The 13402-nt window shown below is 47.5% G+C and overlaps 1 protein-coding gene across 1 annotated transcript in view; it reads right to left on the bottom strand.

The window, feature by feature from the left end:
• The window catches only part of SFRP1 (secreted frizzled related protein 1), a 36782-nt gene that overhangs the window by 14536 nt on the left and 8844 nt on the right, over positions 1-13402 (bottom strand). The window contains exon 2 of the mRNA XM_079989258.1: positions 12645-12722. Within this exon, the coding sequence (XP_079845384.1) occupies positions 12645-12722 (78 nt within the window). The remainder of the gene's footprint in view (positions 1-12644; positions 12723-13402) is intronic.

Here is a 13402-nt window from a genome sequence, read left to right as displayed (position 1 = left end):
GCTCTGGATGCTGCAGAAATCTCAAGCTCCATCGAGTGAAGTTTCCAAAAAGCAAGATTGCTGGACCACATTCCTTCCCAAGTGAAACCTGGAGGTCTGCTTCATTCTCACATGGAAAAAGGTTTACTTCTGTAGTGTGTGAGAAAAAAAGAATGATCCATCTTCAGCGAAGCCCATCCAGTTCCTTTGTTTCTACATGGCTCTGGATGTGCCTTATGACTGGGAAGATACAAGCCCAGCACAGGGACTCATTCATAGATGCAATGGGCAAGCTCTCTGGTGGCAGGTGATTTTGCAGAAACATCTCCACAGCCCCCTCCAAGAGATGTGGGTAGTCCAACTCTACCTGATGGAGTTATGCAGCAAAACTGGACACCCAGGAAGAGGTAAGGCTGGAGCCGTGAGTCATGCAGAGACACTGTGGGGACCCCCTTCAATAAGTGGGTAGTTTGGGGCTCACAGGGGAATGAATTCATGTATTCATTTGTCAGGGCACACCAGCCATTGCAGCACAGGAGTGTGCTTTACCACAGACTTGGAAATTTCTGCTTGGGGATGACCATAAGCCAGACCATCACAAAGCCCCTGCCAGGAACAGCCAAGAGCTTACCTTGGTGCATAGGCAAACATCGCCCACCACAGTGGCTTGCCAGCTCTACAGCGAAACATCGCAGGGTGGAGTTTTCTGCAAATGTGGTCAGGCAAGATTGACTTGTTGCTGTTTAGCATCCCAGCATCCACTTCACACACATCCTCCCATTTTCCATTTTTTTCTCCCCCAAAGTCAGTAAGCATCCCATGGCCTCTGAGCATGTGCAGTCCTCACTGGGCTATTGTTTGCCCCTTATGTAGCTTTCTGACATAAATTGAAATTGCAGGTTATTGCAAAAGTGTGATGCAGCAGACATACAAATGAACACATGCAAAACTGACATGGGTCAGAAACAGGCTGACCCCTTTGAACGCATGGCTTAAAATTCTCTCTGGTTTATATTCCTGTTTGGTCAAATGAACTGCCTAAACTCATCTGTACATTTAAATTAGGAATGATCTAACACCGTGGTTCCCAAAGTGGGTGGTACCACCCCTGGGAAGGGTGGGATTACCGGGGGGGGGGGGGGGCTAAGAGTCAAGGGGGCAGCTGGCAGGTGCTGGAGGCACAAATGACCATCAGACTTTGAAAAGCTTGTATAACTGGATCAAGTTCATCAATTCTGTTTGTTGAATGAATGAATGAATGAATGAATGAAACTAAATAGTTTTCACTGGATTCTGAATAAATGTGCAATTAATGGTTATGATTTTAAATTTAAATGTGTTATTTTCTCCCTTGGTGGGTTGTGCAAACTGCTACTCTAAATAATGTTCTTTACAGGGTAGGGTAGGGGGCACTAGGGATGAGTTTATGGAACCAAGGGGACCGTGACCTGAAAAAGTTTGGGAACGCTTGAACTAACACAATCTGGGTGCAACCTCCTACCCTACTATAACTGACGGAGCCCTCCAGTCCAACAGAGCAGCGAACTTTCTGCACTCATCTCAGAGCATTCACACTGGTGTGCCTGAAGCGGTTCTGGACATGATCCCCTGCCATGGGCCCAAGTGGCCCGTGTCCTCCTGCTTTGCTCTTTTTAGTAAAATCTATGCAAAATCTTTATCAATCAGATTTATTAAATCTGCAGATTTATTAAATCTATCAGATTTATTAAATCTGCAAGTGATCATCGGATGAATTTTACGACCTTTTACTGTTCTCAGTTCAAAATGCATCTATCGCTCTTGGAGGAGCCAAGCACTGAGCTACAGCAAGCAAAACCCTTCTAATATTTTTTTTCCTTTTCCCAGTTTGTACCATGACTATCACTTTTTAAAAGCTGGTGTCCATTTTATTTCATGTTCTGCTACTTTTATTTATTGCTATTATACACATCTGTAAAATATGTGCTATGGGCCTCTTGTTTTGCTTCTTTGATGCTGGTCATTAGCCGTAACTTTAAATATTTGATTTGATTCATCCCTATTGTTAATATGATGGCTGGCAATGTTTTTATCTTCCCTCCCCCTTTCCTTGTCTTATATTTGAAAAATGAATCTTTAATTTAAAACAAAACAAAACCAGAAATAGGCTGATCTGCCCATCCCCCAGCTACCACCAAGAAATGGGCTCCTTTCATTGGAATCCCTTTCCTCTCAAAAGACTGTGGGGTGGAGGCATCAAGGGGAGGAAACAAGGAAGCCCACTTCACTCTTCCATCTCCAGAGAAGGAAAGCTGCCAAGACATCCATTAGATCTGTAAGACAAGAAGGCTTTAGGCAACGACCCGCCAGTCAGAGGGGTAAGAAAACAAAACGGGGTATTGATTTAATTTTAGTTTCCACTGCATTTCATAAGGACAGTGCTTTTTTCTGGGTGGACACAGGGGTATGCATACCACTAAACATTTAGTGAAGCTTTGTACAGTGGTACCTCAGGTTACATACGCTTCAGGTTACGTACGCTTCAGGTTAAAGACTCCGCTAACCCAGAAATAGTGCTTCAGGTTAAGAACTTTGCTTCAGGATGAGAACAGAAATCGTGCTCTGGGGGCGCACTGGCAGCAGGAAGCCCCATTAGCTAAAGTGGTGTTTCAGGTTAAGAACAGTTTCAGGTTAAGTACGGACCCCTGGAACGAATTAAGTACTCAACCTGAGGTACCACTGTACTTTTGTCCATTTACTGTATTTATTTTTCCCAATTTGAACTATAAAATGGTGATTTTCTTGAGTCAAAATGAGAGTACCCCTAAACATTTTTTCAGGGGAAAAAACACTGCATAAGGACATAAGAAGAGTGCTGCTGGATCAGGCCAAAGGTCCATCAAGTCCAACCTTCTCTTCTGACAGTGACCAAGCAGATAGCTGCCTGTGGGAAGCTTCCAAGCAGAAAAGTGGACAGAGAGTCACACTTTCCGTCAGCATCTCCCTCTCCCGTCCTCTCTCTCCCTGCCTTCTTAATGACATGAGTGCAGTTGCACTCTTGTGAAACCCAGCAACTGCGTGTAGCCATACAGATGTCTAATCTGCTCTTAAAGCTGTCCAAGTTGGCAGTCATTATCATTACATCTTGTGGGAGTGAGTTCCACAATTTAACTATGTGTTGTGTGAAGAAGTACTTCGAGAATGACTTGCAGCTAATAGGGTAGCATCAAAATGAAAAGGTAGGTAAAAGGTAATGGTAAATGACGCCCTAGACCGTTAAGTCCAGTCAAAGGTGACTATTGGGCTATGGTGCTCATCTCGCTTTCAGGCCGAGGGAGCTGGTGTTTGTCCACAGACAGCTTTCTGGGTCATGTGGCCAGCAGGACTAAACCGCTTCTGGCACAATGGGACACTGCGACGGAAACCAGAACGCATGGAAATGCCGTTTACCTTCCCGTCGCAGTGGTACCTATTTATCTACTTGCACTGGTGTGATTTCAAACTGCTAGGTTGGCAGGAGCAGGGACAGAGCAATGGGAGCTCACCCCATCACGCAGATTCAAACCACCGACCTTCTGAGGTAAAAGCAGAAGGAGTGAATTCTGAAAGTTGTAGAAATGGACTGAACATGTGAGAAAGTGTTTAGAAGGTTTCTTGATATTCTGAAGGAGAACCAAGATGCAGAAAAGATGAAGGTGGCAGACCTGGGGCACTGCTTGTGGCAGCAGAATAACAGGCAAATGAAATACAACCCCCATTGAAACAAGCAGGGCCCCCAGCACCACCCCTACCGGGACCTTATCATGTCACTTTAGTAGTTTTTTTGCCACTAGAACAAAATATCTCAAGCTGGTTCTGACAGATGAGCTGCCGCAGAATATCTCCTTTCATTTCTTCCCATGAGTTGCGCAGTCCAGCACCACAGAGCCCAGAGCAGCAAGGACCCTCAGTCTGTGTCCACACTGAATACACAAGGGCAGACTAGTGAATCGGGGGAAAGTTGTGGATGGAGTGTATCTTGGTTTCAGTAAGGCTTTTGACAAGGTCCCCCACAATATTATCGCGAAGAAGCTGGTAAAATGTAGGTTGAACAAGGTAACTGTTAGGTGGTTGACTGACTGAACCCAAAGAGTACTCATTAATGGTTCCTCGTCATCCTGGGGGAAAGTGACGGTGGGGTGCTGCAGGGTTTTGTCCTTGGCCTGTTGCTGTTCAACATCTTTATAAATGACTTGGATGAAGGAATTGGGGTGCCCAGGCCCCCAGGAGTTGGTGCCAGTGCTCAGAGTTCCAGCTTTACACTTCTACGGTTCTATGATTAGCTGACTTGGCAAACAAACATCTTCTGCTTGCACTGCTTGGCTGCCGTTTCCCCTTGAGTCTTTATTAGATCAGCAGCCTGAGTCACTGCACTTCCTCCCTGGTGCCCAGAGTATTATAGGCACCAGGAACCCTGGGGCATGTAGTTTCCAGGGCCTGCAACATCCATACTAAGGACTTAGTTGTCCTGGAAATGTCCTGCTTGCCCTTCTCCACTCGAGACAAGGCAAAGGCACTGCAACATTTAGTCTGGAAGATGCCTCTGGACAATCAACAAACACCCAGGGCACCACCCAGTGCAAACCTTGGTGGAAGGCAGAGCTCAAATGGAAGGGTTCAGAGGATGCCAAGCCCATCTCCTCCCCCTGCTGGGGTCATATTCCAAAGTGTGTGTGTGTGTGTGTGTGTGTGTGTGTGTGTAACACAAACTGAACACCCCCCTCCCTCAATTCACATATCATAACAATGCAAGCTTTCATTGTATAGACCTGGCTTTCTCCCCAGAAACTGTTACCTGCCAGTTAACAGTGTTTACCTTGGTGGAAATTCATGAGAATTTTGAGTCTGACTAGATTAGGGTTTGTGTTAAGTGCCAGGCATATGGTTTTGCCTGATAAGACACCCACTGGGGAACGCTTTCCTTCCGAAGAGCTAGCCAGGCTTGTCCAAGTGCTTTCCAAATGTGGAGCCTGTCCTGGGAGATAGTATTCTTCATGTCCCTTTCTTGGCAATCTGCAAGTTGACAGGTGCTGAGGGTTTCATTGGTATATGTTTAATACCTTCTCCTTGTCCATTCTATTTTCCTTTCTCTGTCTCACACTCAGAGGCCCACTGTTTGCCATTTACTATAAGGTGGTGCCACACTTCCAAATAATCTTTTTTTGGCGTTTGAGAGGCAGTGGGGATGAAGTGAGCCTGCACCTATGTCTGCACTCTGAGCAGCAGCAAGGGTGTCCTGGGACTGGGCCTTCTCTGTGGCAGCCCCCAAGGGGTGGACTCCCCTCCTCACACAGCTGCATCTGCTAGGCAGCTCTGCGCAGAAGAAACCTCTCTTGACCCTGGCCTGCAACACTGAAGCTGTGCACTTTCAGAGCCCACCATATTGTGAATGTAATACGTTTTAACTGTTCTTAATTGTGAATTTTACATTGTTGTAACCTGCCCCAGGGCCTGCTGGTAATGAAGAGCAGGTAATGTATTCAAATTATTGTTATTATTATTAATGTTTCTAGTAACGTTGGGTAAATCTGTCAATTTCTGTTTCCCTCATTTTCTCATTTTTCAAATCTTTATCTCAATGCTCCACATTGCCACAGCTTGGGATCATTAAAGTCCTCATAAAAATTCACCAGCATTCCAGTGTGATTTTCTTCTAAGATGCACATGTATCTATGCAATTTCCCCTAAAAGAATGCATTTTGTATGTCATCCTTACAAATATATGAATTTTTAAGCAGGCACGTGTCTTTTAGCTCACATTACCTGGCTGGAGAACTGCATCGCGGGATTTTGAAAAGTGTGAACTGCGAAGGACGGCTGTGTTTTGGTTCTTGCATGGTTCCATAATGTGTGTGTTAGGTAGGTTCACCTTTAAATGCTACCTAAATCAAAATTCTCCCCTGCCTCTATCTACACAACCTGCAGATGAGCTGCCTATACTTTACAAGGGTGGATCTGGTGACATAATCCCAGGATTACAAACTAGCCACATTTAGGTGCTGTAAATCAATTAAAAACGCATTTCCAGAGTTGTAGTCAGGTTGGTGTGCCTGAGGCAAGATATGACTCCTGGCCAAGAGCTAAGGGAGGAAAGTCTGTTGACTGAGGCCTGACTTGGCAGGGGTCTTTTGATTCCCCCTTCCAAAAATCAATAGAAGCTATCAAAAGAAAAACAATACGCATAATTGCCAAATAATTCCTAACAGCCCTGTCTGGAAGAGGCCTGAGCCAAGTGCAATTAGGAACGGAAGACAGGAAAAGCAGCAGACTCTGCCAAGCAAAGGGACTCATAATTTGGTTGCAAACACCGCTGGCTGCTCACCCTAAAGTCATCCCACTGCAGCAGGACTACTCTAGAGGAGCTGCTCTCCCGACCATGGCATTCAAAGCAGCTGTTCTAAAACAATGCCTTTGGGCCAAACAAGACATGATATGGGACATTTCTCGAGAAACAGCCAGGGGGGGGGTATCTGGTTCACGCAGCAGCACTGGGGGAGGGGGGACTAACCTGGATCCCCCACATTGATTCTCCCACGGAAAATTTCTCTGACACTTCTATTAGCCCCAGAGGGGAAAACACACAGGCACCATTTCCTCCCTAAGGCTTCCTCAGGTGTAATAGCAGCTTCAGGAAGGAGTGACTTGGATCAGGGCTGCAACCAGGTGGGGGGGTTACACCCCTCGAGCCATGAGGCCATCTCAAATTGACCCTCCCCCCAGTTTTTTTGTTTGGGGGTTTTAAAGCGAGAAAAATCATAAATGTGGGAACATTGGAAGCTGCCTTAGACAGAGACTGAAGGTGGCTCCAGCTAGCTCAGCATTGTCTACACTGACTGGCAGCAACTCTCTGGAGTTTTCAGCCAGGAGTCTCTCCCAGCCTGACCTAGAGATGCTGTGGGTGGAAACTGGGACCTTCTGCATGGAGAGCAGGTGCCCCACTACTGAGCTATGGCCCTCTGCATTGCAGGGGTTGGACTAAGTGACCCTTAGGGTCCCTTCCCACTTCACAATTCCATGATAAAGCACCTTTTTAATTTTTTTTATTTTTGCATGAAGAAGGTTCCCGGAGCAATCCAGCAGGGCTCTCCTTATTGTTCTTAAAAAGCAGAGCATGTGCCTGTTTCATATCTTTTTGAATATGCATTTATTTTATTTTTATTTGCATTACTTTTTATCACACCAGTATTTGCCACCCTGGGTTCCTTTGGGCAGAAGTATAGGAGATAAATTTAAATAAATAAAATCTGTGCCATCTCCAGCAATTTTTTAAAAAAGGATTTGGAAATAGGTGATATGAAAGCCCTTTCTCGGGATCTGTGAAGTGCTGCCCCAGGTGGCAAGCTACTGAACTGCAGGGGGCAGACTCTCAGGGAAGGGCCTTCAGGCGCTGGACTGGCTCTGGACTTGGCCCCACCTTTGCAGTGTGGTTCCGCATTTGCCCTGCCGCTTTCCCCCAGAAAACCCGCTCTTTAGTGCTAAACCAGACCAAACAGCAGTCTGTGGAAAACCCAGTTGTTGTTTGTTCCAACCCAGCATTGAAGATTGGGTTTCCCTGGGGGCAAATGGAGGTGTGGAAAAGCCCTCTCTCTGCCGATCCAGAGTGGGAAGGAGACTGAGAGGGCTTCCCTCCCCAGCTGACTCCTGAGGTGCACCTGTATCCTTGCGTCTTCCCAAGGTGCTGGCCTCCCAAGGCTTTGTCTTGGTTTGTTCTCTCAGCCCCACTCACCCCTTTGGTTCTGGCTCCTTGCTTTGGACACATGTGTGCCACACAACAAAAGTGCTATAATCACACCTTAACCAGCCACGGCTTCCCCCCTCAAAAACTTCTGGGAGCTGCAGTTTGTTCAGGATGCTGAGAGTTGTTAGGAGGCCCTCACCCCCCCCCCCAATATACACACTGAGCTACAGTTCCCAGAGTGGTTTAACAGTCCATCCCTCTTCATGGCAAGCTCTGGACACTGTAGCTTTGGGAGGAGAGCACCAATTCCTCCTTGCAAATGCGCTTCCCCTGCCCGCCCGCCCCCACTCCCAGTCAGACTTATGTCTAGTCTCTAGAAAAGTTTTCCCCAACCAGGTGCCCTCTAGATGTTTTGGACTACAACCCCCACCAGCTGGGGTTGGTGGGAGTCCTAGTCCAAAACACTTGCATTCAGCTGGCAGAAGAGGGCGCTCTTCACTGGTGGGTGCTGGCAGGGCTGTCCCCACCACCCTGGCTTGGAGCAAAGGGAGCTTGGTTTGCACATTTAGCCTCCTCAGCGCACTCTTAAAGGTGAGGATGACAAGATGTTGGCAAGGAATCAAAGACTTGAGCCATGAAATCTCAAGGTCTGAGGTTGGTTACCCAGAGCTATGGGTTCAAGAAAATCCATAGAACATTGGAAGGGCTGTTCTGGATCAGGTCAAAGGCCCCACTTGTCCAGCATCTTCCTGTTTAGCACAGTGGCTGACCGGGACAGGAGAGCAGCAGCACTCTCTCATTCATGCTGCCTCTAGCAGGAAGTCATGCACAAACAGCATGACTAGGTGTCAGGGGCTGGGCAAAGGAGGAGGAATGGTGAAGACCGCCTCCCCGCCTGACCCTTCCAGGGAGGAGGAAGAGCAAGACAATATACAGAGGTCTGCAGGAGGTCGCAGCTCAGAGGCAGATGAGGGGGAAAGTTGGGAAATCATGGGAGAGCCAGAGCATCACCCTGCTGACACATTGTCATTGGAAAGTATTCCAGACCCTCCATCTCCCAAAACCCAGCAAGACTTCAAAGTAGGAGAGCAAAGAGTTCAAAGACATGGCAACACCTGTAGAGGAGGTGATGAAGATGACGAATGAGGAAGTGGGAGAGATTCACTTGGGACAACGCCACTATCCAGGAGGCTGGGTTCTATAGCTTCTCTCTGTAAAGACTGAAATAAAAAAGGACTTAAGAAACTTTTCCTTGTCTTTATACTTTCCTGGGCAACCAGCCGGGAGCCGCTGACAGGATCCTGACACTAGTAGCCATTGATGAATCCATCATGAATGTTTATCATCTCTTTTTAAAGCCATTCAAGGAGCCGGCCATCCCTACCTCTTATACTTCTGCTTTATACTGTGTGAAGAACCTGGCTGCTGGATGCCTCTGATCCAGCATCTCTTCTCCTGGTGGCAGAATCTGAACCCAGCAGCAACACTCTCCCCACTTGGGCTCCCTAGCAACTGCTGTACAATAATTGCACCTTAAAAAAAGAAACAAAACTCAACAACACTTGAAGAACTCAACAAAACTAGTTCAGCAAAGCCAGGGAACCAGTCACAGCAATATTCAGGGATTTATTTTAGCCCTTCTTTAAGTAAGTGCGTTGTGAGCCTTGGGAAATCCTCAGAAATCAATCACAGAGCCACCACTGAGAAGATTCCTCTCCTTGTCATTGCTCATCTCATTGCTTGAGCAAGGTTTTAAACTGCGGCTGCAGCAACCTTCTGCAGGAATCTTATTGCCCTGTTTAAAGACTTGTATTTCTGGAGCAGGAGCTCTGCCCACCAGTGACAGCTCAGCCTTGTTCCAATGATCGTAAAGACTTCTTAAGCCCCAAGTACAGCAAGCACACATGGAGAGGAGAGCATTCAAAGATAGTGGTTCCTGGGCATCATTGTCTCTTTAGAATGCAAGTACTGGGGACCTACAATAGCCCCAAGTGTCCTGGTCCCTTCTTGCTCCTCTCTTCACATACAGACAGCAGCCATTTTGTGCAGGGGCTCCATTTCCAGACCTTGGACGCATCAGTGGAATGTATAAAAGCACAGCCCACCCCGTTCCTCATTCCGCCCCTGCTCAGCCTCTTTCCGGTCCAAAAGGACCTGTGTGTCAACAGGCACACCTAAAACAGTTGCTGCCTGTACTTAGTTACTCAGAAGTGTGTGTGGGGGGGTTTCCTCTCAGTTCCCACTGGCCGAGGGAACTCATCACAAGAATTGTTGCTTTTCTCCCAAAAAGCACATCCTGTGCCAAAGACCTCCAACGCTTTCAAATCGGGGGCAGGAAAACACACAGATAGATATTTGCAGCATCCTTATTCTACAACTAGAAGCCAGACTCCAGGCCAAGGATTGCCAGCATTTTGGGGCCGCCCATGGGCACATTTGCAAACCGAGAAAACTTGTTGGCACCACACAGATGTCCCAGCTAAACTCACCTCTCCAACAACAGCTATAAGACAGTGCTTCTTTCAAGCCTGATTTCAGTGGTGGAAGGGCAGAGAAATGGCACCCTGGGGTGCACCCACTGGAGCCATGTTGGTGACCCAGGCTCTGAGTTAAGAGATTTACAAAGCTCTAACCTTTTTCCAAGAGAGCTAAAGCTCTTCCACAATGACAGACAGGCTTGTAAGTGGATATTGGCCTTGTCACTGGAGGTGAACAAGCATTGCTTCCAGCCAACTGGAAAGTTGGGAAGAACAAGGTTTCCAAGGTCCAGCCTGTGTGGTGCCATGGTTCACATGTCAAGCACTCCAATCACCACTCAGCCCTAAAGTTCACTGGGTGCCCTTGAGCCAGACATTCACTCTCATGGCCTGGTTGCTGTGAGGAGAAGGGGGCTCCTTGAAGGAAAGGTGAGGTATTAGTATAATAAATAGGATGGGATGGGATGGGATGGGATGGGATGGGATGGGATGGGATGGGATGGGATGGGATGGGATGATCTACTTCTTCTGGCCACCATTATGTGAGACTACGGCTGCATCAATGGGTTCTTAGTCTAGCATGTACCACTTAAAAGCCAACATCTCATACGACAAACTTGGAAAGGCAAGAACCTCCAGCATCACCTCTGAAATGTTAACCATTTTACTTTCGTGTATACCCCACCATTCTTCCTTCCATGGAGATCAGTGCAATAGACCCAAGGGAGCCCCAGCAATCTCCCATTCAGGAACCGACCAGACCTGGACCTGCTTAGTTTCAGCAAGGCTCTTGCCTCACGTGCCTTCAGTCTGTGCCCCAGGAAATAGGAACCTGCATGGTCAGGATGAGGAATTTGGCTAAGGATCAGAATGTTTACAAAGGAGTCAGCCTTGACAAACATTTTTTAGTGGAAGTGAGGAATCTGGAATATATATTTTCTCTACTGATGAACCTGACTATGTATTTCTTTTAGTCTCTCTGGTTCTCACTTTCCCATGTATATATTTCCTTATGTCTCAATGATCCCAATTAGAAAACTACCACCTTGCGCATGGGGTGGGGGGAATGACCTCAGGCCTGGGAGCCATGTGGCCCTCCAGTCCTCTCTCCTTGGCCCTTGGGACTCTCCCCAGGCCATACCTCCTCTCCTCAGGCGACATCCCAATTTCTGTTTGTCTTCTGCTCAATCAGTCCCAATGGGCACCAGCCACCACTGCCAGCAACTAGAGGGAACCATCTTGGCAATCCCTAGGATAAAGGAATCCACTGAAGGTGCTGCCCTGAGGGGCTTGGAGAGAGATATACTTCACAACTGGGGATAACTTTTCATGCATCTGATGAAGAGGACTTGAGTTCACAAAAGCACCGGCCACATTGAATCTCCTTGTTTCTGCACCAAGACTTTATTATTCATACTGCAGCAAACTATCAGTGAGGGGACAATATTTATAACATCCCTCCCCGACCGGTTGCACCTCAGATGTTTTGGACTACAACTCCCAATGACTTGAATTTTGAGTATTTGCAAATGTGTGCTTCTATCCTAGCCTGCACTCAGATGTTGGAAGCTGGACTGCCATTTTGAACAAAAAGTTGGATGTTCACCTCCACATCTGTTTTGCCATCCAGGCTGAACCAGGAATGCCCTGGCCAAGCCAGGACTCAGGAGTGGCTGTTGATATTATTTTCCTGGTATAAAAATTTTCCCAATAACCACTCTGGACTTGGAAAGATTTGGCAAAGCAGCAACCCTGGAGAGTCAAGAATTTGTTAAAAAGAGAGTTCCACTCCCTGCTTTGACAAAACGTGGCACACCCAAGCACTAATCCCAGAGGAATGCCCACCTTCTTCAATAGGCCTTTCATTTCCTTCCTGGAAAATTAAGCTTTGCCAAAAAGGCATAAACGTCACTCGTTTGAACTGAACTTGTCCTGGCCAAATACCAGAGCTGGGCTTGGCTCCAGGGGCATCCTGGCTGGCTACTCCCTGCCACAGCCCGCCATACAGATATAGCACTTACAGACTGCTTTTATTCCAGCATGCAACTCAAGGCACTGTCTATGGCCTCTGCATCATAAGAAGATGAGAGCAGTGGAAACACACCACCGGGGGCGGGGGCGGATTAGGTCAGCTACTGTCTTGACACCTCACTGACCTTGCCACTTCTCCCCTGCAGCATTGACTCACCTGCTGGGAAGTCAGGTAACTGTCTGCCCTCCACCCCACTGTTTCCAAGTGCTGGTAGTTCCAAATGTAGCGGGCAGGGAGGGAGCCATCAAAGACTGCAAAATCTTCCACACCAAACTATGGATTACTTCCTACCAGCTCAGCCCACCCATTCCATAGGTGAGAAGCCCCTTCCTGTAAGCCAATGCCGCCATCACTTTTGAGCTGGAAGAGGAGGGTTGGGTTGTTCTAGTTCCTGATAAAACAAGTGTCCTCCATCCCTGGCCTAGGGCAGTTAAGCTCAGAAAAAGGAGGAACTCCTTACCAAATTCACTCGCACACAGGTGCTCCAGGATGGCGTCTGACTTCATCTCATTGTCGCAAGGAGGACATACTGCAGTGCCTGCCAATAAAGGGGACAGCAGAGGATTAGTATGAAGGGCAAAATAATTATTTGGGGAGACTACCACTATAAGGGCCGCAATGCTGCCCCTGGGATGCTAGAGGAGCATCAGCTTTGAATGCAGAAGGTCCCAGGTGCTGGGAGATTTAGACTACCTGACCCCTGGAGGGGTCAATGCTGGGTGTGCTCCTTCAGCACAGCCAGAATTTTTTTCAGGCTCATTGGCAAACCTGGAGAAAGCATGATGGCTATATTCTGCCTCTCTGGTTGGAGGCTGTGATGCTTCTGAATGCCAGTTGCTGGAAACCACAGGAGGGGCTTGTGCTCTTGCACTCAAGTCCTGCTTGCAGGTTTCCCATGGGCATCTGGTTGGCCCCTGTGAGAACAGGATGCTAGACTAAAGGGGCCATTGGCCTGATTCTGCAGGCACATCTTATGTTCCTATGAGAAGCAAAAGCCCTGACCGAGACCTTTGCTTAATGGGCTTCAGACCTAAAACCAGAGAGCCCTTTCCCATCTAAACAGACTGTCAGTATCAGCAATCAGAGCCTCCAAAGCTGAACCTGTCTTGTTATTCCCTGTCACTATCTTTACAATGGAGTTGCTTTCTCTTCTCCCCCCCCCCCCTTCACATTTCGCTTGCCTCTTCGCTCATTTCTCCTAAGATGTCTACACAGGCC

This window comes from Podarcis cretensis, assembly GCF_951804945.1.
Source record: "Podarcis cretensis genome assembly, chromosome: 8".
Lineage (NCBI taxonomy): Eukaryota > Metazoa > Chordata > Lepidosauria > Squamata > Lacertidae > Podarcis > Podarcis cretensis.
The sequence above is the reverse complement of the archived record's forward strand: the minus strand, read 5'-3'. Positions and strand labels throughout refer to the sequence as shown.